General features: G+C 43.1%; 1 protein-coding gene across 9 annotated transcripts in view; it reads right to left on the bottom strand.

Moving 5' to 3' along the window:
• The window catches only part of osbpl7 (oxysterol binding protein-like 7), a 104,030-nt gene that overhangs the window by 61,776 nt on the left and 14,951 nt on the right, over nt 1-27,303 (bottom strand). For 8 of the 9 annotated variants that reach the window (XM_059638885.1, XM_059638881.1, XM_059638884.1 and 5 more), the window contains exons 2-8: nt 13,870-14,093; nt 11,693-11,815; nt 7,873-7,926; nt 7,650-7,763; nt 4,539-4,709; nt 2,949-3,081; nt 1,214-1,317 (exon numbers count right to left, since the gene is read on the bottom strand). In XM_059638885.1, coding sequence (XP_059494868.1) covers nt 1,214-1,317; nt 2,949-3,081; nt 4,539-4,709; nt 7,650-7,763; nt 7,873-7,926; nt 11,693-11,815; nt 13,870-13,968 — 798 coding nt within the window. In that variant the 5' untranslated portion in view covers nt 13,969-14,093. Of the gene's footprint in view, nt 1-1,213; nt 1,318-2,948; nt 3,082-4,538; nt 4,710-7,649; nt 7,764-7,872; nt 7,927-11,692; nt 11,816-13,869; nt 14,094-25,442; nt 25,533-27,303 lie in introns of all 9 variants that reach the window. The other variant, XM_059638883.1, reaches the window with a different exon arrangement.

Raw genomic sequence — 27,303 nt, forward strand, 5'->3', positions numbered from 1 at the left:
CTCACTCTCTCCCATTTCCTTAAATCAATGCTGTTGCTTTATAGGCAAGAGACACACTCTGGTATTTAGTTGTTATTGATCAGTGAATGCAAATACTTCCAGGAAAGGAGCAGTTTTGCAGTGTTCAGGAGCCAGTCATCTTACTGATTGCTCTTGGACTCCAAGACAGGGCCAACAGACCTTACTAGTCTAAAAGACTCAAAAGCTGGTGGGAACAAGGGGTTTCGGAATCTCAAAGTTACAAAAACCTTGCAAAGTTGCAACCTCCCTCCAAAGTAGCTGCCACTTTTCTGCTCAAGTTACAAGAGATCGGAATCTTCTGGGCAACAATTCACTGTAAACTTCCATCATCGGTGTCTATCCCCACCTTTTATTGCATGTAAACAGCACAGGCATGGCTATACATGGCTTCAGATCTTTTCTGTGCTATATCATTCCTTAAAAAACCATCCAATTCAATCTACTTAAAATTTAAGTTTTCTTTACATTGATTATTCAGAAGAGCGTGTAGCAAATTTCCCAGATTTGCAATCAAACTGTAGGCACACTAACAAAAGGAAGTACTGTCTTTCACTCAGAGAAACAGAAACAAGTAATAATTCTGAGAGATAAGTGCTCCCTTGATGATCGATTATAATTGGAGCAGTGGATTACAAAACAAGCTGTCTGCTTTTAATTTCAATGCAATTAATCCCAACTCTCTTTCATTCAGTAGCCAATTTAAAATCCCTCATTTCTGATTTACGTAACTTACAGTCATAACTAACCTGAATTTAAGACTGAAGTGAGTTGCTGCGTCTTCAGCCTTAACATCTACCGCCTTCTCCTGATGCACACAAAATGAGAATAGCTGGTTTTTCAAATGTCATGTCGCCCACATTTTGCAGGGCAACTGGGAATGGCCAATAAACGCTGGCCCAGCAAGAGATGCCCACATCTCACAAACAAATCATTAAAATAAATTGCTCTGGTTCCTTTCTATCAACACCTGTTTTATGGTGACCTACGGTCCTCCATTCTTCCTGCACCCAACTCTTCCTGTGGTGCTCATTCACAGCTGCCAGATTTTTGCTACCAAACGAACACTCCTCTTTAAACAGTTTCAGCAAGCCAACTGTGGTAGGCATCACAGTTCCAGTCCTGCCCTCGTCTGTGAATATACCCTCCGCAAACTGGAGGAGCTCATGGCTGTGCAATATCATTTGTCTCATACCTGAGCGTCTCCGAAGACGGGGGCTGAGTGAACTCTGTCCACCAACTCCAGCCTCTGCAGCAGTTTATTCAACTCTCCCAGGTTCGACTGACATTCACTGAGATCTAAAAGATTCGAGAATACACAAGATTTGTAAACTAGGTGGAAATGCTGTGAATGAGAACTTATCTCCAAGGCTCGCATTGAAAGCCCAAGGAATCAAAATGCTTTTCTTCGCAGAACATTGGTTCCTGTTTTGAGATCTGATATCAGTCAGACAAATGCTTTCCTTTTGCTTTTCCTTTCAGCTCAGACTTCTCTCCCTTTCCCGAAGGCACTAAACGATGGTCAAGTAGGTTTGAGGGGGCTAGCATTCATTTGGAAGTGGTTTAATTCTCATTTTCAAATCCTTCCATGTCCTCACACCTTGTTATCACTAACCCACTCCAGCACCAGGACTCAGGTGTCCTGAACTCATTTAATTCTGTTCCTATGAATATTCCCAATCACTGGTAGCTAGCCCAGGAAACAGGCTCCAAGGTTCTGGAATTCCCACTTAAGACACTGCCTCTCTGTCTGTCTGTCTCCCTCTTTCTCTCTCTCTCTTCAAGGTCACCCCTAGTTCTTCTGGTCATCAGCTCCAAATAATGCATCATACAGCTCACTGAATTTTGCCTCCTAACATTCGTGTTAAGAACCTGCTAATGTTTTATTCCATGTAAGTTGTGATGCACAAATACTGTCAATTTTCTCAAGCGAGTCCAAATGAAATCAGGTTATTTGGTAACATCAAAATAGGTACGTTTCTGCACTCACCATGAGTACACTTTCTAATAAGGAAACAGGGACAGAGATGAGGAGCAGGGAACTGAACCCATTTTGCTTCTACAAGAGACTGAGGCTGGGGCCAGCTCATACTTAATGCACTCAGTTAGAGCTGAGAGCTTAATCCTGTGATTGAGGGGCACTGAAGGAGGAAGAAGCATTTCTCTGAGCTTATGAACCAATTGCTGGTCTTCTTTGGGAATCAATGCCAAAAGAGGTGCAGAATTTATTTAGACAGAAAAGATATTCAGAGGTATCTGCTGCCAATTACAATGTAGATCGTCTACAAAGAACACTGGGCATGTGAACAGGTTGATATCAACGAAGAGAACTGGAGGCCTTGTGGGCCAGAAACTCCAGGTTCTTAACTCGGTGCTGGATGGCCACAGTAAGCTCATTATTTTTCTTAATTCATTCACAGGGTGAGGGCGTTGCTGGCTGTGCAGCATTTATTGCCCTTCTCTAATTGCCCAGAGGGCAGTTAAGAGTCAACCATATTGCTGTGGGTCTGGAGTTACATGTAAGCCAGGCCAAGGAAGGATGGCAGTTTCCTTCCCCAAAAGAATATTACTGAACCAGATGGGTTTTTACAACAATCTACAATGGTTTCACGGTCATCATTAGACTCCAAATTCAAATTCCACCATCTGCTGAGGCAGGATTCAAATCCAGGTCCTCAAAACGTTATCTGGGTCTCTGGATTTACAGTCCAGCGATAATACCACGAGGCCATCGCCTCCCTTAGCAGCAATCGTGTTGATTATTAAGCTGGCAATCATTCCAATAAACCCACAGAGACTGGGACAGTCTCCTGGTCAGCCAGCTTGTGCTAGCTGAAGTACAATGGCTTCCCACATTAAACAATGCCATACACGTTATTGCCATGGGCAAACATCATCATTGGCAGACACACTTACACTCTCAAAATTACCTTTAACACAGTGATCCCATTCTTCAGACTGCTGTAACCATGGTAACGACATTGTCTGTCCACTTACAGGCACCGAAGGAAGCTGATCATTGTCTTTGATGATATCCTCGCTGAAGGGGTCTCTTTTCTGTGCCTAAACAATTAAGATGATATTGGCTCCACAGAAACACAGCACTAACAACAGGCAAGACTTCAATATTTTTAACAAGTGGGTTGCATCACTGGCCCAGATTCTGACACAATCGCACGGCTCTGAATCATTGGACCAGCAGTTGTTGTTAGCTGTTACCTCACCTAGTTCAAGGTCTGAGGTTCGGTGTAGATTTGTTGGGTCGACCGGCCTGTTTTCACACTGTAGGGAACCTATGGTTCTATGGTGATCTAAGTGCGATAGTGGAATTCTGGCAGTGACGGGTGAAAGCCAATAGAATACACATTATCCAAACCCAATCGTCTCATGGAGGACGCATTGAGATGAGATTTTGACCAGCTGCAGTGTGTCAAGTCATTACAGAACTATCAGGAAGAGATTTCTAGGATTTGTACCCAGCAACAGCGAAGGAAGAACAGTCCAGTTCAAGTCAGCATGGTGTGAGACCTGGAGATCTCTCAGGTGGCGATGCTCCCATTTATCTGTTGTCCTTGCCCCTCAAAGTGGTAAAGATTGGGGGCAGAAACATGTCACCGTAGTGCCTTGTGGATGGCACACATTCCTGCCACTTAGTGCCAACAATTGAGGGAGTGACTACTTAAATGGAGGTAGGGGTATAGTTGCATGTTCTATAAAGCGTTTTCACAACCTTAAGAAGTTCCAATGCTCCTTTAAAACTTCAACTACAACAGCGATTTCTCTGCTTCCTATTTTACAACCAATTGGTGCACAGCAAGCAGTCACAAATTGTACTCGAATAACATTGATTTTTCTTTTAAATCAAGTTGCTTAACTACTGTATCTATCACAGCAAAGGCGATTCATATCTTTATTGGCAGATTTACTGAACAGTAAACAAGCTTAGCTGGGGGTAGAGTTCAAATCCAGTAGAAACAGCCAAAGTTTTTCTCAATATTGAGTTCAAATAGAAATGAATACTAAACATGAATTTACGGGTCCAGGGATGGGGGGAAACATATAAAAGGCTTAGTCACAATATGGGTTTTAAGGAATCTTTTAAGGGTACAGAGATTATTTTTGTTGAATGAAGGGACAGGTGGCTCAAATGGCCTGCTCTTGCTCCTGTTTCTTAAGAAACAAGCAGCTTACAACAAAGTCTGTTTGTTAATTTGTGCATACAACGTGTGGATTTAAAGCTGGTCTTGCCAGAGCAGCAGTGAAGAAAGGAGAGGGTGGAGTTTCTTGGTCCCTCAGACTGATCTCTCTCCTCCGTGGAAAACATTTCTCCCACCCCACTCCCCAAAACCAGCACAAGCCAATCCGGGTGCCTTTAGCCTACACACAGATAAAGGAAAGCACGTTCCACAGTAGGATTTCCACATTGGGCTATGATTGTGGTCTTGTTCCTAGAACTCAATGAGAAACGAAGATGAACATTCCTGTGGAGGTGGATGCACGGATACACTACAGTGACTTACCTTGGTGCAGAGAGGTAAAACAGTACTGGCTGACAGGAATTCTGCTGTCGGAGGGATGGAAAAGTTAAATCCGTTGGCTCCATATGGAACTTTAATGGGGTCACCTTTCTGGAACAGTCGGTGATAGCAGAGTTTGGATACCCAGGTGCTGAAGACCTCCTGAGATTTCACCTGCAACAACACAAACAATATCATGTCTTGTAGTTTCCAGAATGCAAACACAAAAGTCTTCATCCAACACACCCATTCGAAAGATGGTGTTGAAAGATTGGAGCAACTGGGCTTGTATACACTTGAGTTGAGAAGGATGAATTGGGATCTGATTGAGACGTGTAAGATTATTCAGGGATTGGACACTCTGGAGGCAGGAAGTATGTTTCCACTGATGGGGGAGTCCAGAACCAGAGGACACAGTTTAAAAATAAGAGGTAGGCCATTTAGAAGAGAGTTGAGGAGAAACCTCTTCACCCAGAGAGTGGTGGATATATGGAATGCTCTGCCCCAGAAGGCAGCGGAGGCCAAGTCTCTGGATAGTTTTAAGAAAGAGATAGATAGAGCTCTTAAAGAGAGTGGAATCAAGGGTTATGGGGATAAGGCAGGAACAGGATACTGATGGTGGATGATCAGCCTCGATCATAATGAATGGTGGTGCTGACTCGAAGGGCCGAATGGCCTGCTCCTGCACCTATTCTCTATTGAGAGTTCATTAGTGACACCATGTTCACTGGAGTGGTTTAAACACAAAAGCTAAACAAAGCCAATTGCTTTGCCTCTTTGCAGCCATTTCTTTTCTTTTTTTTGCGATTCCTCAAGGAAATTCCATGACTGTAACTGGACAAATACAACAATACTACAGCAAAGCAAGCTGCAATGCAGAGCAATGTGGCTGTTTCAGTGTTATCTTTACTTCCACTCATAGGTAACAGAATATACAGCTCAGATCGTTGTATTGACGCTTTTTGTTTCATTTTTGTGCTTTTAAAGACTGTGGGCAAAAATGAGAAACATCCATTCTTTGTAAAAAAAAAGTGTTTGAACGAGTGGCTGCAGTTTTGAAAGCAAGCAACCTGACACCTCAGTCAAACATTGGGTCAACAACTGTCTGAACACGTAAGAATTGAAGGTTACTTGTGGATGATTTGGAGCAGACAGGTTGTACTGATGCAGTTTTCATTGGAAACAAGGTGACTGGCCTATGGACTAGTGACCAGTAATCTTTTTGCCTGCCAGTAACTACATGATTGTTCAGTTACCTGAGAACCAGTCTGGAGCTGGGAACAAGTTACAGAAAGAAGTGTTCAGTTCTTCCCCAGCTTGTGTGTGGTCTTTCTGTTCTCTGCAGTCAAAATTCACTTTAAACGCTGAAGGAAAGCCCCTTATCTTTCATGTAAGAGCTGCTATTAACAGATTTTCACTGACAAGTCAGAAATATTTTATAAGAGAACCACCCACAGGGCATCTCTTAATAATATGCAGAAGCATCTGGGGAAAGATGATTGAAACTACATGCTGGTAGGCAGAAACTTCGAAGGCTATCTCAAACAGTAGAACTGGGGAACAAAGATTACTGAACTGTCTTTCCAGTTCTGTCCTCTTTGTCCATAATCTATTTTATGTTGTTTGCCTATGGAGGGAGAGAATATAAGATTGTCTCTTGTACTTCTGCCAATTACCTCAAATCTCAATCCTTCAGACACTGACCATCTATCACTGGAAATACTTTCTCCTTGTTAACACTATCAAAATCCTTAACAATTCTGAGCATTTCCACAGACCCTCCTTGCAACCTCTCTTGCTCAGGACGACAGTCCAAACTTCTCTAGTCTCTTCACATAATCAAAGTCTCCCATTATTGGTCGCACCATTCCAAGGCTTTGGTATTCTTCTTGAAACTTGGCATCCAGAAATGAACTCAATGTCCAAGGTGGACCTTTTGGTTTTCTATGTATTCCTCTAGTTATAATGCCAAGCATATGAAGGAAAATATCGCATTGGAGGCACTTTTATTTCTTATTTCATTTGTACTTTCAAATTTCATATTTTTCATTTGACTTTCCTCTTAGCTTACTTACTCGGTACCCAATCTCTATTTTCTCCAGTTTCAGGCTGGATGACAAGCAACTTTCAAGTATCTTTGATACAACAGGTAAGGAGAAGCTGTTCCCAATGAAAGTGGACTCACGTAGTCAGTGGGACAGATTTAAAGTCATTGGAGAAGATAAAGAAAATTTACAAAAAACAAACAAACAAACAAACAAACAAACAGCAAATTGCTAAGGCCCGTATTTGTGTGTCCTGAAAAGGGTTGTAGAAACCATATTCAAAATTAATTGAGTGTATATCTGAATAAGGAAAGATTTGCGGGTCTACAGGGAAAAGCAGGAGAGTGGAACATATTGGCTCTATCAAAGAGCCAGCAATCACAGTGGGTTGAATAGTCTCTTGTGCTGTGTAGACCCAGGGCTTCAATGACAGAAAACAATACGCACAGAACTGGGGAACCGATCAGAGGCTGTACTGTAGTAATAAAATTCTTATCTCAAAATCAGATCAAGCAATTGGATAAGTCAAACTAAATGATCAAAGGGAAAGCAATAATCCCAAGCTAATGTCTGAGAGCCATGATTTGAATCCCACTACAGCAATTCAACAAAAACCTAGAATAAAGTTGGTCTAATGGCAAATGTGTAACCATTTTCAATTGTTGCAAAATCCCAAGGTTATGGCCTTCGGGGAAGGAAATGTACCATCTTTACCCTGTCCGACTTACATATGACTCAAGATCAAGTACAATGTCATTTGCTCTTTACTGCCGTGAACAATTATGGATAAGCAACAAGTTCTGGCCAACCCAGCAATGTCAACATTTCAGCAACAAATAATAAAAATGTCACAGCTTACACAGCCTTATGAAAAGTCTACGCAGGAGGGTCAAAGTCAATGTTAACTTGAATATCAGGAAAGTCTTTACAGAAGGTGAGTGAGATGAATGTTAACCTTGCCAGCAATGCTCACAGTCCATGTATACATGCTGGAAGGACACACTCCTCAAGCTCCAACAAGTTTATGTATATGCGGAGCCCTAGCAGGTTTAAGACAAACATTATTTACCTTTAGATGATAGAGGTTCTCTTCTGCGTCTAAGTCAATGCGTTGGGATTTCTTGTTGATGGACATTACCGAGAGGCCAATGTTGATTGAGCCACGGAGCTTCCCTCTCAGTATCTGTGACATTGACAAAAGTTATGGTTATTAGATGCCAACGCAGTTCTAAGTTATTTCAGATGAATGCTGTTGTAGCAATCATATAAACAACAAACAAAGGGCTACTTACATCTTGCTGAGTCTTGGCGTACTTCAGAACGCCTTTTTCCAAAATAAAATACCTCTGAAAAAGGCAAGAAAACAAAACAGCTAATATACACTCTTCGAAAGCTTCATTTTTGTTTTAAATTTCCTTGACCAAAGATGGCAACTGTTGCCAGAGTACAGCCCTACTGGTAACTTCAGCCATATTAGATTTAAAATGGATGTCTGACCAACAGCTTAAAGTGCAGGTACATACAGTGAATCCGAATGGAAACGTTTTGTATCTAACTGCCAAGCAACATTCACCCTGGAGACCAGTTACTAGTGGTGTACCGCAAGGGTCGGTGTTGGGTCCACTGCAGTTTGTCATTTTTATAAATGACCTGGATGAGGGCGTAGAAGGATGGGTTAGTAAATTTGCAGACGACACTAAGGTTGGTAGAGTTGTGGATAGTGACGAAGGATGCTGTAGGTTGCAGAGAGACATAGATAAGCTGCAGAGCTGGGCTGAGAGGTGGTAAATGGAGTTTAATGCAGACAAGTGTGAGGTGATGCACTTTGGTAGGAGTAACCGGAAGGCAAAGTACTGGACTAATGGTAAGATTCTTAGTAGTGTAGATGAGCAGAGAGATCTCGGTGTCCATGTACACAGATCCTTGAAAGTTGCCACCCAGGTTGACAGGGCTGTTAAGGCGGCGTACAGTGTTTTAGCTTTTATTAATAGATGGATCGAGTTCCGGAGCCAAGAGGTTATGGTGAAGCTGTACAAAACTCTGGTGAGGCTGCACTTGGAGTATTGCATACAGTTCTGGTCACCGGAGTATAAGAAGGATGTGGAAGCTTTGGAAAGGGTGCAGAGGAGATTTTCTAGGATGTTGCCTGGTATGGAGGGAAGGTCTTACGAGGCTGAGGGGCTTGAGGCTGTTTTCATTAGAGAGAAGAAGGTTGAGAGGTGACTTAATTGAAACATATAAAATAATCAGAGGGTTAGATAGGGTAGATAGGGAGAGCCTTTTTCCTAGGATGGTGATGGCGAGCACGAGGGGGCATAGCTTTAAATTGAGGGGTGAAAGATATAGGACAGACGTCAGAGGTAGTTTCTTTACTCAGAGTAGTAACGGAATGGAATGCTTTGCCTGCAGTCGCCAACTTTAGGTACATTTAAGTCGTCATTGGATAAGCATATGGACGTACATGGAATAGTGTAGGTTAGGTGGGCTTCAGATCGGTATGACAGGTCGGCACAACATCGAGGGCCGAAGGGCCTGTACTGTGCTGTAATGTTCTATGTTCTATGCCTCACCCACTTGTGTATTTTCTGAAAGTGAAACCAGACAGTCGATGATGAGCTACTGCATGGTGGGATGCACCACAGCAAAACCCAACCAGAGTCTCACTCATGGCAAGTCCAGCAGAATTTGTAAATTAATTTCTCCTGCACATCCCCCTTCTTCACTCCACACCAGCCCCACACAGGAGCTGAGAGGCTATTTATAGCAATGCTCAGGATTCTGAAGAATCTCGATAACGTGGATGCTGAGAAATTGACACATTGTTCGGAAAAATCAGAAACATTTGGGCACAGACTCAGGATACGTGATCAATCTACGAGTGAGGTTTTACTTCAAAGGACTGTGAATTTATGGATATGGATTTTTGCTATAACGCGTGTTTCATTAACGTGAATTGGCTGAAATGCAATTGATGAATTGTGAATGCTGTTTGGATAACTTTCTGCGGTGCAGGTATAGTGATTTTCTACAGCAATTATCCTATAAACACGATTTTCCATAGTGTAAGGGCACACAAGAAAGAAACTATCGTGTTATAGGAGAAATAGCTGTCCCTACAGCTCCAGAGGATTGCAGATGCTCCCTTGAATATATTTAAGGAATGCAGATCTTTTGGGAATCAAGTGATATGTGGAAAGGACAGAAAAGGAGTTGAACCCCAAGATGAACAATGAGCATCCTGAATAGTGGAGCAGGCTCAACAGCTTGAATGACCACACTCATGCTCCTAATTATTCACATTCAACTCTGGCTCCTGGCCCTGCTGAAGGCAGTCAACTCATCCAGGATAGAAGCTGGACATTTCCTGAGGTGTATCCCACTACACTATGTGGTTGCTGCATTCCACCTATCTGCCCAGGTGGCCTTCAATTGGCGTATGTGGGATACAGGCTGAAGGAAGATCCACTTCAGTACAGTTCACAACATCCCAAAAGAGAGAACAGAGGTAGACTGGACCCGAAATGTTAACTCCGTTTTCTCCTTCACAGATGCTGCCAGACCTGCAGAGCTTTTCCAGCAACTTTGCTTTGGTTCCTGATTTACGGCATCCGCAGTGCTTTTGGGCTTTTTTCTTAGCCCAAAAGTGAGTGAGTTATAAAGGAGAGGCTGGATAGGCTGGGACTTTTTCCACTAGAGCATGGGAGGGTGACAGTTTACCTTAGAGAGGAGGTTTTATAAAATTGTGAGGGGTACAGATAAGGTGAATGGCAGATGTTTTTCGCCCCCCCTAGTGTGGGGGATTTCAAGAATGGGGGCATATTTTTAAGGAGACAGCAAAAAGATTAGAAAAGACCCAAGAAGCACCTTTTTTTTTTTAAAAACACTAAGAGGTTTACGCGTGAAATGAACTTCCAGAGGAAGTAGTGGAAACAGGTACAGTTACAAAGTTTAAAAGACACTTAGATAAATAAGAAAGGTTTGGAGGGATATGGGCCAAGTGCAGGCAGGTGGGACTGGTTTAATTTGGGATTATGTTCAGCATTGACTGGTTGAATAAAGGGTCTGTTTCTCTGCTGTATGACTGTATGAATTTCTTTGTCCATCGCGAAAGATACCCTGAGGTTCTCTGTGCTGAACAGCATTTTGAGTTAACATTCAATAGAAAATTAAAAATATTTTAAAATAACAGTGCACTGGAGAAGGGGGAAAGGGACTGCTCATTGGCTAAAGTGATGCAAGTCTAATTCCCATTTGGAAGATTCAAAGAAAAACCCATTACTGATGTTCACGAGTAATTAGTCTCCCAGGACCTCGGCAAGTTGCCATCTGCAATAATAAAGAGCCACACAGAGATGAGCTGAAGAAAGGGAAATGCCGGAAGAGAAATTCCACCAGAAGATAATCCCTCCAGCATTGCTTTGCTACAAATAGCATTAGAGAAACCTCTAGCCCATGCTACTATTGTCACTGCATGTACCTATAGAAATTTTAACATTATAAAACACTCCCAAGGTGTTTTGCAGGAGAGACGTTAAAATTTGACACCAGATCACGTAAGAAAATATTGGAGATGAAAATCCAAAGCTGGGTCAAACAGTTAGATTCTAAGGAAGGTCTTGAAACGAGGGGTAGACATGTGGAGGGAGGGAATTTCAGTCTTTGGGGATTTGGCCACTAAAGGGCATGGTGATCAATGGTGTAACAGTTAAAACCAAACTCAAACAATTAAAATGTTCAAGATGTCAGAGTTAGAAGAATGCAAATATCTGAGTGTTGTGGAGGTGAAAGATTACAGGGAGGGAGGCATAAAAGCACAATGTGAGCTTTAAAATGGACACTGATTAACTGGCTATTAGTGGTGGTCATGAGCTCAGGGTGATGTAGACTTACTGTGAGTAAGGATATGGACAGAGTTTCGGACGATCTCAAGTGTATGGAGATACGACACTAGAGACTAGCCAGAAATCATAACTCTTACTGATGAGAGCAAGAACCCTATTAACCAAGCACTTAGAGAGAGGACAGCTTGATTCTAAAAACTGGAAGCACTAGGTAGAGGAGGGCTAAAGAGTTTAACAGAAAATCCTTCGGAAGAAACATCGAGACTCTGACCTTGTGCCAGCCTTTCAGAGGCCATTTCCTCTTCTTCAGCAGGTATCCCTCTTGTCTCTCCAGATCCAGGGATGCGTGGCTGTTGCCAAGTGGCTCCTCCATCACTTCCCAGTTCTCGGAATTCTAAACCAAAAGAGAAAATACTGAGAAACATTTGTTGGTGCGTGTGACTTTCGGTATATTTTCCTAACCCGCCCAAAAGCCTCAGCTGCTTCATTTATCTTGAACTAGGAGGAAATGAAGAGAAGATCAATCAAAATTGGTAGCATTTACTGAGCTGCAGTTTAAACCAACAAAATATCTTCAGGGAATGTTTCAATGACACTGCAATTGAAACAAGCAGCAAAAGTATCTGCTAGATAAACAACACTGCGGAAAGCAAACACTGCAACAAGTGCAGGCAGGCTCTCCTGATGGCCCTGCAGTGCTCCCCTGGCTGAACAGCTATTGACATCCTTCACCTGCTGCTCACTTATTCAAACATTGGTATTATCTCAAGCCCAAGAGTAAAGCCCTCCCATTGGGCCAGTTATCTACCATTCAGTCCTATGCTAACAATGGAGATAAACAAAAAGCAAGTCCCATAGAATCATCACTGAATCCCAATAGTGCGGAAGCAGGCCATTCAGCCCATCAAGTCCACACCACCCTACAAAGAACATTCCACCCAGATCACCCCTATCCCATCCCTGTAACACCATTTCTCATGGCTAATCCACCCAGCCTGCACATCCCTGAACAGTGTGGGCAATTTTGCATGACTAATCCACCTAAACTGCACACCTTTGGGCTGTGGGAAGAAGCTACAGCACCCGAAGGAAACCCACGCAGACAGAGGGAGAATGCTGCAAAATCTGTACAGAAAGTTATCCAGAGTGAAACTGAACCGAGGTCCTTGGCACTGTGAGGCAGCAGGGCTAAGCACTGAGCCACTACGGCACAACCAATGAACCACACTTCCATTAAGAGAAATTGAGGCCTCTACAAACCAATCGAATTCTAACTATTTTTTAAATCAATTTGTTAAGAGTTGTTATTACACACCTGTGAAGCAGGTGGTACCTGAGCCCAGACCTCCTGGCTCAGATGTAGGTTCACTGCCACTGCAAGGCAATAGACCTTCTAGACCTCATCCTATATTTGTATTTGAGAAAGAGAAATTGTTGTGCAGGAGCCCATTAGTTACTACATAAGCAGCAAAGCCCCATTTTTGCAAAACAATTCTTTCATGGCATATGGGTGCCACTATTGAGGCCAACATTTTCTGCCCACCCCGAGTGCCCTTGTCCTGATTGGCTCAGCAGGCCATTTCAGAGGGCAGTTAAGTGTCCATCACATTGCTGTTGGTGTAAATTCACATGTAGGCCAGCTCAGGTAAGGACAGCCAATTTCCTTCTCCAAAAAAGCATGACTGAACCAGCCGGTGATTTTGTAAAAAAAGTTGATGTTTTTGAGGTCACCATGACCCAGAACGGCTTTAAATTCCATATTTTATGAATTGAATTCAACACTTCAGCAGCTGCTGTGCTGGGATTTGAAGCAATGACCCTAGGGGTCAGCCAGGTCCTTTGGTTTGCAGGTCCAGAGATCTTACCACTATGCTACCATCTCTCCTTCAGAGAACAAGCAATGGATTCAATTCTAATGATACTTCCAATCCATGAAGGCAATATACTGCATTAAAAAGGTGTATGTATCCACCAGCACCCAACACTTGCATGTCCTCCCTGAAACCCAATAACACCATTAAGAGCCTGTGAATGAAACTGACATAATCCTCCACACTGTGATCACAGGCAATGAGATGGAAGTCAGCACTATTACAATCATTTTCATTTCTTTTCATAGGTTAAAAGAATCAGGAATATTTGCCGAAAATGCTACAGATACGGTGTAAGGTTGTCATGAACTGGAGAAATCAGTTAGCACCTCAAGTAGAAAAACTTTGCTGGAAATAAATTCAGACATAAAGCTTCTCACTCAACTTGTTAATCTCACTTCTTTTCAGATTTTGTAGCTCAAGCATTTTCAGTTTTTATTTCCAGCACCTAAGTTTTTGTTTGTCTGAAAAGTCAAAAATGCACATTTGGTCGACAGCACTGAGAAAGGTCCTTCGGCCCATCAAGTCTGCTACCTAGAAGCATAAGGAGTACAGAAAGGTTGAGAGACTATCTCACCTGACGTGTGTTGGTGGGTCTTGATGAGGCATTGCTGCTGCTTCTTGTCAAAGTGGATGCTTTTTGAGGAGGAGGAAACACCTTCTCATCACCATTCATGGCTGCCTGACATTCAATTACCCACACAATCTAGCATCCACAGACTGGAGACACTTCTAGAGGTTGCACGAGGCTTGGTCTTTTGAAAAGTCCATGTTCGCACATTTGGATGCGGTCAAAAATTCCTAAAAAAAAAAAGAGTAAAAATGAAAACAAAAACAATTTTAAAAAATCAGTCAAGAATTATTCCAACATCCGTGTGGGAGGCGAAAGGCAACGAACTGTATTTCGCTGGGGTAATGTCCTCAGTTTGTGTTCATAATTGAAAGTACTTACACAGAAAACAGAACATTCAACACTGTGTTTACGGACTACATGACACTACTCACATTCCCTTCACAGTCCTATTCCTTTCTCCATTGACTCTCTCATAATTACATCTGCGCTATTGACCCAATCACTTCATACAACAGCATTCTGGGGGAAGGTGGGGGCTACAGAGAACAGACAGACACTATCCCACCTTCACACTCCCCTGTTTGGATGCCCCCCACTATTGGAAACATCTTCATGGGTTCCATCTATCCCATTATCCATCAGCCTCTCCTCTTCTATAGAAAAAAAGACCCACACACGTTCAAACCAAACTAATTACTGAATGCTGGATGTTCAAACAAAATATTTCCATGACAATCTCTAACGCTGATGCAGTACTATTGCTCTCATTGGTTTCGTACAAGGTGGTTTATGTTGAATTCAAAGCAAGTCAACAGCTAAAAGTTCTGGATAATGCAGAAGATTAGACATTTACTTCCTAGAATAGGTTGCAAAGAGGCCCACATTGACAGCTGTAGCTATTGGCTGCACCAGTCTAGCGTGATATGGCTTCAGATGTTTTCAAAGCAATTGTGAAGGATGCACAGCACATTACAGTACAGTTCAGTGACATTTACCCAGGCAGCACAATGTACAGTAGTAAGGCACTCAGAATGCAGCTCAGGCATTTTAGTGTCAGTGCCAAATTCAGTGAGCTTCACTCTACACCAGGCTGCTCCAGACTGGACTGGACCCAATAGCCACTGCTGTAGAATACAAGCCTTTGCTCTGCAGCAGCACACTCCCATCAAAATCAGATGATCGTGGAATCAGAAGTCAGAGTCCCAGTCACATAACCCAGAATGGTTCAAAGTAGGGTCTTCCTGGTCAGGTTAGGCTGCAATATTAAAATGAAGCCTGTTCTCTCCTTGAAGAGGGAAACAAGGCCCAGGGCATTACTTCATAAAGCCAGAGAGATTCCCCAGCATCCTCAACTATCTACCCCACAAACAATATCACTAAAATAAATCTTTTGGTATGACCCCCATCATCATTTGTGGAACATCCAATGTTCTGCCAACACAGACAGCCACTGATTGGAGATATAGAGGTACAGAAGCAGGAACAAACTGCTTCAGGAGGGGCAAGCAGAGAACTTACGGAAGGAAACTACAGGGGAGAGAGAGGGAAAAAAAAAATCAGGCTGGTTTCCATCCCAGCATACTCTCTGGGCTGACTCTGCTCTTATACAGCACGGTCAGGAGAAGGGCAGGTTAAAATGTACCCCCATAAATCTGGCTCTGTCGAGAGCTGACTTGATCCTTTATATAGCATTGAACAAGTCGAAATCAATGGGAAGCCCATTTCTTCTCATTACAACTGGATCATTTAAAGTTTGAGAGAAGTATCATGTGGTGAGCTAGCTGATTTGTATCTCAAGGACACATTCCTTCTCAGGAAGTCATGGTAACTGGCAGTATGACTAAACTAGGGATGGCTGGACTCATCTAACCCACGAGCTCAGCTAAGTTCATAAATCAAAAAGATCACACGTTTGACAGAATACCTTCCCCACCAACCTCTTGTAGTGTATTTTCGCCTTCACCTTGATATTCAAGACGATTGCCAACTCACTGAGCTGGCGCAATCATACAACGCCACATGCTTTTATGGAATTTAAGGTAAATTCCAAGCTCATTAAAAAAACAGCTCCCAAGAAAAGAAACCTTGGATTCTCCTTTAGCTTTCACACTGCATTCCCTGGTAGGGGTGGGTACTCCACAGAAATTCCTACCAGACTATTTGCTTTCTAATGCTTTCTCTTTCTGTTAACAATTCAGGCAGTTTTAGGAAACTGTCTCAGAAATCATTGTCACAAGATGTCAGTGCCCTTGTACTCCAGTACATTAAAACTATCTACACACTTTGTGCACAATGTAGTCAACTTACAAGGGGCTGGTTTTGTCGTTTTTGAAGTTGCAGCCAAGTCTGTAATCAAGCCAAGCTGCACAGAACGACCTCCTGTGAGATTACTCTGTGTAACTGAATGTAAATAGTCAGTGTGCAACAGAGCACAGCGTACCTGCGCTGTGAAGGATCATGAACTGTTTTGATCTCTCGCTCAACTGGATGCAGAACGGTCAGTTTCCACTTTCTCTCCACCCTGCACTCCCTAAACCCCCTCTCCCTCCACACCCCTGACCCCACCGAACTAGGGAATTCTCAAAGTATTTCAAGCAGTCCCTCCTATGCCAGTTCACCATCAGTACCTGTGACCTTCCCACTCTCAGAGACATTCCTTCCCAACATCTCAGGACTGTTGGATGCACACACCTTTCCTGAAATGACATCCCTTTAAAAAAAAAAGTGCGCAGCAGGACCAGTCAGACCAAGTTTACAGCTGAAACAAAAAAAGAACATGCAACAAGGTGGGAAAGATTGGGGGGGTATGTGCGTGAATGAGCGCGAGCGGGAAAGAATGTACGTGCTCCGTAGAGCAGGAAGTCATATTGCTCAAGTTGCGCACTGCATGGAATCTACTGAGGTTTCATACTGACCATACGAAGTGCCCAAAATGTTCCAGAAAATGGTCTCAACTCCACCCTCCAGCACTCATTAAGCCTGCAGGTAATTGACATGTTCAGCACAATTGTTCTTCCCCTCTCTCTAAATATTTTATTAACCCAGCGGTTACAGCAGAAATAACCTTTTGTATTTCAGTGCCTTATTTGCAGAGATCAGGCCTGCACCGGTGGCTGATTAAACTAACTGCTGTGCAAGTGAGCGACAAGCAGCCCCGGATCATCACAATATCAGCAACCGGCCGAAACATAAAACCTTGTCACTGTCAAGAACTTCTCTTGTCTTTTGAAAGCACATCGCAGTCTGCCAGGGCTGCCACTCAATTGCCACATCCTAGTTAAGGAAAGCTAGCAACCTGTTCAACAACTGTGAACAACATAACGAACCTTATCACTAAAGACCTAACTAAGTGCATTTCTCAGCAGAAAGCATGGATCAAGAACAGGCAGCTGACACCAACCTCAGTCAAACTAAGGAGAGTGATTATGTAGCTTTAGGCTGCGAAGATAAACAGAAACCCAGAGTAGCACAAGTTCTAATAATCAAATTCAGTAACAAAAGCATAAATTGCTGGAAAAGCTCAGTAAGACAGGCGGTATCTCAGAATCCCTACAGTAAAATAAAGGCCATTCAGTCCATACCAATCCTCCAAGGAGCATCCCATGCAGACCCACCCCCCCCCATCCTATCCCTGCACTTCCCACTGTAGACACCACGGGCAATTTAACATGGCCAATCCACCCACCCTGCACATCTTTGGACTGTGGGAGGAAACCCACGCAGACACATGGAGAACATGCAAACTGCACGCAGTTGCCCGAGGCTGGAATCAAACCCAGGTCCCTGGCACTGCGAAGCAGCGGTGCTAACCACTGAGCCACTGCGCTGCCCGTCATCGGTGCAGAGAAATCAGAGTAAGCGTTTCAGGTCCAGTGACCCTTCCTCAGAACATTAGGACTGCATGCTATGGGTACTGACCACCCATTTTGCCAAAACTGCACCATTAAAACACTTGTAGGTCTCTCCCAAACTATAGCAGCTCAAAGCACAATTACACCTTCCTGGAAGCACCATCTGTAGGGACTGTAATCAGGTCAGCCAAGTAGATCTCACAGAATATGAGTTCCCTGATCCAATCAGGGAGCCCTGGCTGACAGATACAAACAGGAGTGTCAGAGTTCTGTTCACTCTGAAAGCTGGCTCAGTGTCAAGTACAATGTATGTGTAAATAAAGGGTAACTAGGTGAAGGGACACTGGCCTCTGCAAAGTTATTTCACCATTCAGACTGGAACTTGGTCTGTCATGATTAACTACCAGAATGTCTGATGCCTTTGTAGTTTTATAGGTTCCAAAATAAAGTCACACTGACTTGAGTCAGCTGGTAGCAAGCTTATCAAAACAGGCAGAAGTGGGGAGGAGGGAAGAATTGAGAATTCCCCTGAACTGTCCCCCCACCACACACCCACCCAAACCAAGTGAATACACAATTTGGTCAAGATTCCAGTACAAGCCTGAGCATCTGTTGTTCTGTAAGAAATGCAGTCTCTCTGGTAACAATCATTCTCGAGACACTTGCTTGTTCAGCAGAAGGATAAGATCACATGACATTATTTTAAGAGCAAGGGATGGTTCCAGACTCTATTCAACATAGTTTTCACAGATGTTTCTTCGTCATATGCTTTATCCATGCTTATAAGCAAATCCCTCTTTCTCTTCCCTATCTCTGCAATATCTGCCAGAACCCTCCCAGGATATTTGCTTCTCCTCGAGTTCCACTCTCTCTTGTACCATCAATATTAATTATTCCAACACTGCTTGCCACAACTTGGAAAATGGCTATGTATCTTTAAGATGCTACTTAAAACCTCCTTCCTTGCCCAAGTTTTTGGCTACACCTCTACATACTTTGTTTTATAATGTCCCTGTGAGCAGACTTTTGAAGTTTCATTACATTAAAAAGGCACTGTACAATTGTTGGTATTGTTTTAAATACACAAAGTTTTTACCCTTGCTATCAAATCCATTCATTGCGCCCCATCTGAGTAATGGCCCACATTCAAATTCTAGCCTCTTGTGCATCCCTAACTTTCCACTCTCCATCATTAACAGTCAAATCTAGGCCTTAAGCTTTGCAAGTGCATCATTAGCTTCTATTTCCTTTTCTTGTTTTCAGGCTTTCCTGAAAGCCAATCTCTATGATCGCATGGTCAGTACAACTCAGCACCGAACCCTTCTCTGACAACTTTCATTCTCACGAAATGGTTTGGGACACAATAACTGCGATAGGTACAGGAGTAAAAGTAGGCCATTCAACCCACAGAGTCAGCTCCACCATTTGATGAGATTGTGGTTGTTGACGTCCTTGGCAACGTCACGGTAAACTTTGCTGGATGAGCGACCCAGAGGCCTCTGGTCTAAAGCTCTGGTGAGACAAATTCAAATCCTGTGGCAACAGGTAGCAGATTTTAAATTCAATTACTAAATCTGAAGTGCAAAGCTGGTCTCGGTGACAGTGACTATGAAGTGATCAAATCACTGCTTATAAACCCATCTGGTTCACTAATGCCCTTTTGGGAAGTCAATCTCTGCTAGCCTTACCTGGCCTGGACAACATGTGACCCTGAGCAATGTGCTTTACTCTTCCGCCCCCACTTAATGAGCCACTGAGGCCTCCAGGACAATTCAGGATGAGCAAGAGCCAGCTTCACCAGTGACACCTACATACCCAAAATCAAAATTTCCCATTGATGTATTTTTCAGTCAGTGATGGCGTAGACAATGTGCCTCAGGCAGCAAAGACCAACACCTGGCAGCCCTTCGCAGAACTTAGATCCATCTCTGGAAAAGGAGAAGACACCAACAAACCGCTGTGAAAGAAAACTACTCTGCAAAGTAGGGGGACTTGATTTGAGGTCTACAAAATCATGAGGGGGAGAGGCAAGGCGGATAGCAAGAAGCTTCTTCCCCAAAGCGGGGGACTCAATTACTAGGGGTCATGAGTTCAAAGTGAGAGGAGGAAAGTTTATGGGAGACACGTGCAGAAAGTTCTTTACGCAGAGGGTGGTGGGTGCCTGGAACACGTTGCCAGCGGAGGTGGTAGACGCAGACACAATAGCGTCTTTTACAATGTATCTGGACAGGTACATAGATGGGCAGGGAGCAAAGGGACAAAGACCCTTAGAAAATAGATGACAGGTTTAGACAGAGGATCTCGATCGGCGCAGACTTGGAGGGCTGAAGGGCCTGTTCCTGTGCTGTAATTTCTTTTGTTCTTTGTTCTAATACATGGATCTGGGACCTCCCAGAGCTCATTCAGCCTCGCGTAGTGAGGACAGGGATGTTTAAAACAAAAAGGATTCATGAAATTATTCCAGATTCTCATTTCTACTTTAGGGTGGGAATATTAGAAGAGGCAGAGTTGTGCTGGGGTTGGCAGAAAGAGAAAAGAGAGTTGAGGGTACACAGTGAAGTAGACTTTCTACTATGCCAAGCGATGCTTGAATAAAAAAAATTGAATTGCTTAAAACAGGTTCATGAAAGAATGAACTAGGAGCAGGAACAGTCAAGTCAGCCCTTCGAGCCATCTATTACCATCATTGCTGATATCACTTCGGTGTCAACTTCACTTTCCTACCCATACCTCAGAACCCTTTAACCCACTATTAATTATGTCTATTTCCTCCTTAAATTTATCAATGTCTCAACATCTTCCACACTCTGAGGTAGTGAGTTCCCCTGATTCATGATCCTTTGAGAGAAGTCGTTTCTCATTCGCTTTAAACATGCCGCCCCTTTGCCTACAACTATGACCCCTCATTCTAGATTGCTCCATAAGGGGGAATATCTGCTCTACTATCACACGGTCAATACACTTTAGCATGTTGTATAGCCAAATTAGATCTCTGCTCATTCTTCTAAACTCTCGCGAGCATAGGCCTGAACTGCTTAATCTCGCCTCATAAGAAAAGCCTTTCATCTCTGGAACCGAATTAGAACTAGTGAACTAAATCTTATCAAGTCAGGTTTGTAAGTCTTTCAAGTTACATTCATTGCAAAAGTACACCTGCACAAAACATATTACGGCAGTTCAATCATTTCTCCTGTGTTTCTCTATTTTAATTAATCTTTTATTGGATGTACAATAAATTAATGATAACAGAGGAGGAAAAAAACTTCCTCCAATGACATTATTGCTTGCAGTTTATAGCCAGATGAACAGCTTTTTAATAAAACCACAACATAGTTTCTGTTTGGGTGTGGGACAAGAATGCAACAGCAACGAATGCCAGCGGTTTAAGGTATCAGTTGAAGAGGCTTTACGTGAGGAAGCTGAGAGTGGGGGGTGGGTCTACCACAAGCTCAAAAAAGGTCATTTATCAATTTAAAAATGGTGTTGAATCGAAATTCTACAGGTCGACTGCATTTAACCCAGTCAAAACCAAGGAAGATTCAAAGAAACTTAGATTGAGACTAAAATCAACGGCACCACTCAGCCTTGGCCTATCTGCAGAAAGAGGGGTGCAAGTTGTAGTGAGAGAGCGCATCTGGAGGAGGTAGGGAGTAGAGCACTGTGGATGATAGTTCAGTGCTTTATTGCAACTAGGGCACCACTGGCCTGTAGCAGATTTCTGAGGCAATTTCCCAAAACTGTTTAGCACAACAAAGAAATATTAGATAGCAGTTAACCCTGAGCTTTCCTTAGAAATTTCTAATGGCTAGTTTGATGGAGTACATCCCACTTTCCCCTCAGCAAAAAAAAAATGCAGAGTGAAACCGAAAGAGAGGAACAGAAGTTTCTCTTCTTGCAAATAATTGCCTGAGAGTTTGGAACTTTCACCGAATTCAGTGAATGTTCCTTTGTGCTGTACTTTTCTATGTTCTCTATCATATCGTGTGGCCAGACGCTGCTACAAGAGAGAAAGGTAATGTCTAGTTCTAGGTGGATAGGAAAGTGGAGATGAAGGCACAATCAGCTACACTCTTACCAAACAATAGAGCAGGTTTGAGGTTGCAAGGGCTTATTTTGTCCCCTAATTGTTGTGTTCTTGCACCATTGACCTCCTAATTCATGTGTTCTCCTTTCCAAGTTAAGCTATTCAAAAGCACTCTCAGCCAGCATGCTACCCTTCTTACGCAGAAGATTTAAACTTATCCAAAATATTGTTCAACCATTCTACGGATTTTCTAACTCAACATCACAGATGTGCTTGCCGACTATTTAACCACAGTCCCTCACCACCTTCATTCTCTGTCTCATCACAAATCATCCACTCTTCCAGTGCATTCCTCCTGTTTTCTCCCTGCATCATGGAGAACATACATTTGGCCATCTGCGCACAACGTTCAGCAAGTTCCCTCCATCCCCTTCCACTTTCAAAACCCCTCAACTGACTATGTCACTTTTAAAGGTCATGGAACATTTCCCCCACCTCAAAGAACTATTTCACTGTGTGTTGTTAAAAAGAAAACTTAAGAACAACAGCGCGGTTTTTCAAGTGAAGGCTGATCGCTTAGTGGAACGAGCTCAACATAAGAGATTAAAAACAAATATTAACAGATGTAATTCCCACCCCAACTGTCTAAGAAGCAAACCTCACTGTCCAGCTAAGACCAACTTATTCGGCATCGACCAAGAATTGAAGCTGGGATCTTCTCATGCTGCATCATGGCTTATTCTATCTCAGCAGTCAGGCCTGTTTATAGTTTATCATCTGTAATTCCGCAGAAATATTTATCATTGACAGTCATAAAAGGGTGTCAATGTCATGATTAATCTGCCTCTAGGGTTTCTCTTCTATTTAAGCTTTTAGAACCATGAATAGGGTGTACTGTCTACATCAGCAGCAATGTGGTAGCTTGGTTTGTTTAATGAGTTTATTGGACTCATTGGAACAAAAGGAGTACACCATAAACTTGTCATATTGTAAATAAGAGAAAGAGCACTTACCAAGGGAGTCACACAAGCAACATTTGATAACAAACATTTACAATGGAAGGTTTATAGTCATCTGACTCAAATCATGAGAATACATTAGACATAATACTATTCTGCCCATCTATGCTGTCTCAGAGTCAGCAGGTATGCCAAGATTTGTCTCACTACTGCTATATAGTACCATGCTTCAGTGAGTAGAATTCTTGTTTGTGCATTGACAAGGAGTGGTAGCAAGGGAAGATTATCAGCATAATTTAACCAAAATATCAAACAATCACATGCATTACAGCACTGCCCCAAGAAGAGGGCTAAAGATGGCACAGAGATAGCACAATACAATTAAATACATGATGGAAACAGGTGCTCCATCAACTGAAACAGCTGATCAAGAGATTCTAAAAATCTCAAAAAAAGGTACAATAAACCCATCCCAGCTTGCAAATCATTCCGATAACACTAACGTTACTGGGGATTGAACCTTACGTATAGAAGTGACCACCAGATACATTAAGGATGCCATATCTTGGCTGCCATTCTGAAAGTGGGCATTTCGGATTTTATACAGTACACTTACAAATCATCACCACCTCTTGTATTTACTGTCACATCTGACACGGAGGGAAACAGGGTAATAAACATCTTGGGGTTCAGTGGGGTAGGTGTGGGAAAGCTGTGCTTGTAAGATAGGTGTCCAAGTTTACAGCCCAAAGATACAAGATTGTTAATAAATCCAATAGGGAATTCAAGAGAAACTGGTTTACCCAGACATATTAAACCAAAATACACTAGTGCTATTGTGGCACAGTGGTAGAGTCCCTCCCTCTCAGCCAGAAGATTCAGGTCCAAGTCCTGCCTGCTCTGGAGGTACATCATAAGACATTAAAACAAGTCGATTAAAAATTTCTAGAAAACACAGTGCAACCGGGATCAGCTGTTGTAAATAGAGGAATTCGTTTATTTTCTGACTGTTTTTTTTCTACCAAGACTGTACCAATGGGTTAGACCAATCACACTTCTACAATGTGCTAAATTGGGCAAGTGAAATAATTCTTCTCATAAGTCGTTCACAGAATCTGGGCATTCCTGACCAGGATTTATCACCGCTTCTCTTGAACTGCCTTTTGCCTGGGCAACAGTTCTCCAGCCACACCAGCCAGGCAGGACTAGGTTGGCAGATTTCCTTCCTTAAAAGGCAAAGAGCCGAACAGATTTGGCCAGTCACCTACATTCCAGAATGAACCAAAAAGTTAACTTCCCGAGCTGCCGAGGTGGGAACCATAGAATCCCTATGGCACAGGTAGAGGCCGCTCAGCCCCTAGAACCTCCTAACAGCATCCCACCCAGGCACACACTATCATAACTCTGCATTTACCATGGCTAATCCACTTACTCTGCACATCTCTAGTCATGACAGGGCAATTTAGCATGGCCACTGCATCCAACCTGCATGTCTTTGGACTGTGGGAGGAAACTGGAGCCCCCAGCAACAAACCACTCAGACACAGAAAGAAGGTGCAGACTCCACACAGACAGACAGTTGCCCAATGCCGGAATTGAACTCAGGTCCCCAGCACTGTGAGGCAGCAGTGTTAGCCATTGAGTCACTGTGCTGTCCACTGCAATTGTGAACTCATGACTCCCAACCACTGGTTCAAGTCTCTAGAAGGCTAACCCAGCAAGACTCCAACACTACAGAGTACTGTAAACTGCAACAGTGTACTTCACTCAAAACACAAGCTATAAATAGGGCAGATGGTGCAGCATGCAAGGTGGAAAGGGATAGTATACGTTAGTAGGACAAAATGACGTAAGATGGGAGAAGATTACATCGGAACAAACACCAGGGTAGATCATTTCAGGCGTATGGCCACATATCCTTTTTTTTTCCCCAAAGCAAGTGGAAGATTCTGCAAACATCAATCCAGAGATCTTACAGGAACCTTGTCAGTTAATAACACTGGTTCAAAATTACATAGCCTAACTGGAAACTGCAGAATGAAAAACCTGAATCACTGAAGAGAGGTAATGACTGCCCACTGAAAGGCATCTGGCACCCAGTTCCGCCAGGGAGTTTATAAATAGACTTTATACACATTCTCCCTCTCTTCATCCGTGAAAGCAGACATGAAAAACTCCCACTCCATCACCCCAAGGTATTTGTTTAGTTCACCAAAATATTCTTCACGTAAATTACTGCTGTGCACAGCACTAAACTAGTATTTCAGGCTTCACTTAATATCATCCCAGGCTTTATCCCACTCCCATGCTCCCTCAGTGTTCCCGAAGGTTCCAATTCCTGTTGGGACACAGTTCCTAAGGCAGCATTATCCCCTCCAACAGCACATCCCACGTGCTCGGTATCATCTCGTGGCAATGTCTTAAAGAGAAAGGCCAGCTGGCCAGAGTCAACCTCAGGAGCATTTCGGAACTAATCAAGGAGGGCTTGTGGCATATGGGTAATGTCCCTACCTCTAAGGCAGGAGGCCTGGGTTCAAGTCCCACCTGCTCCAGGGAGATGTGTAATAACATTCTGAACAGGATGGTTAGGAAATACTGTAAGGAGCTATTCAGTTGTTAATACCATCACAGTTAAGCTTGATAAGTTCCAGTTATCTCACAACTGCATTACTTATTCGTCATAGTTCGAGACCAATTGTAGAACCCAGAAAATAAAAAATGATCAGTTAACATAACACATACCAGGGATTGGATAATAGGAATCTTTAGTTCTTGTATAGGCGTTGGACTACAACATGCTGTGCCTTTGAGCACTAAGTCACTGGGGGCAAACTGAAAAACCAAAAAAAAACTTGTAAGATCAAAGATACACGGACAGAATAAGCACATATTTCAGAACGTCAATAAGCTGTGTTTAAAATAAGAAAATCTGTGAGAGCCACTAGACAGAGGTTTCTCTGAAATCTCAATAAAACAACTAACATGGCCTGCCTAACAAAGAAAATCATTTCACTGTATTTTACATTCACCAACATTTAGAAAAATGACAGGATCTGATTAAAATGTATAAAATTCCAACAGGGCTGGACAGGCAAACTCCCCCTGGTTGGAGAAGTCTAGGACCAGGGGTCAACTTCAAGGGATAAGGTAGGCCATTTAAGACTGAGATGAGGAAACATTTCTTCACTCAGTGGTGAATGTATAAAATGCTGCATAAAAGCAAGCTGTGGAGATTGGGTCAGAGTATCTCCAAGAAAGAGAGTGATAATTTTTCTAGATATTAAAGGCGTCAAGGGATATCGAGAGAAAGCAGGGATACAGCATTGAGAAACATTATCAGTCAAGATCATATTAAAATGACCAAGAAGGATCAAGGTACATAAAACCCTATTTCTGTTCCTACTTGTACGTTTACACAAAACGATGGATCAGATACAAAGTACAACAAGAACGGTCAGGAGCTAAATCAAAGAAATACCGAATGTGGAGAGGTGCAAGAGGAGCACAGCTCCAGAAAACAGCTGCAAGGAAAAATTCTTGGATGGAGCTGGTGGGGCTAGTATACACAAAGGAGCTTAATTTAATTCCACAGAATGGAAGATGATTCTTCTGGAGAATTCTATGGATAGAAGTTTCTACTTCTGGGGATAGACTGGCCACTAACGTCCACTATAAACGCAGTGACTCCCACAGTTATGTAGACTATACATCCTCACTCCCCTGCTGCCTGTAAAGACTCTATTCCATTCTCCGAGTTCGTCTGTTACCGTCACATATGTTTAGATGATACCAACTTCAACGAGACAGCCTCCAAAATGGCCACCTTCTTCCTCAACTGAGGATTCCCTCACACCATCATTGACATGGCCCTCAGAGTCTAACCCCTCTGCAGCATTTTGTCCCTCATCTCCTCTCTTCCCTCCAGCAATAGCGATAGGGTTACCTACCATCGCACTAGCATCCAAATCCAGATGATCAAACACCATTTCTGCCACGTCCAGTGAGATTCCACCACCAGACACATATTTCCCCTCCCCTCTCTTGTTCGCCTTCAACAAGGCCCATTCCCTCCTGGAACCCCAGTCCACTCTTCCTTCATTTCTGACAACCCTTATGACACCTTTCCTGCAATCACTGAAGGTGTAACACCTGCCCATTTATCTCCTCCCTCCTCTGTATCCAAGGGCCTAAACTTACCTTCCAGGTGAAGCAACAGTTCAGCCACACTTCCCACCATCTAGTCTTAACTGCAGGTCGCTGCTCACAATGTGGTCTCCTCTACATTGGGGAAATGAAGCATAGACTGGGGGACCACTTTACAGAATACCAATGTTCTGCCTGCAAAAATTAAAAAAAAAGGACCCTGAGCTTCCAGTTGCCTGCCACTTGAACACACCACCCCATTCCCTGGTCAATATCTGTGTCTCAGGCTTGTTGCAGTGTTCCAGCAAAGCTCAGCACAAGCACCTCATTTTCCTCTTGAGGACTCAATAACTTTAGGGCTTGAACTCTACATCCCAGTCCCCAACCCCACACACCAGGCCTTGTTATCGTAGTCAGCAATCACACGCAACCTATTGTTAGCCACAAACAGTCCCCATTA

The sequence above is a fragment of the Stegostoma tigrinum genome, chromosome 31 (assembly GCF_030684315.1).
Source record: "Stegostoma tigrinum isolate sSteTig4 chromosome 31, sSteTig4.hap1, whole genome shotgun sequence".
In the NCBI taxonomy this organism is placed as follows: Eukaryota; Metazoa; Chordata; class Chondrichthyes; order Orectolobiformes; family Stegostomatidae; genus Stegostoma; species Stegostoma tigrinum.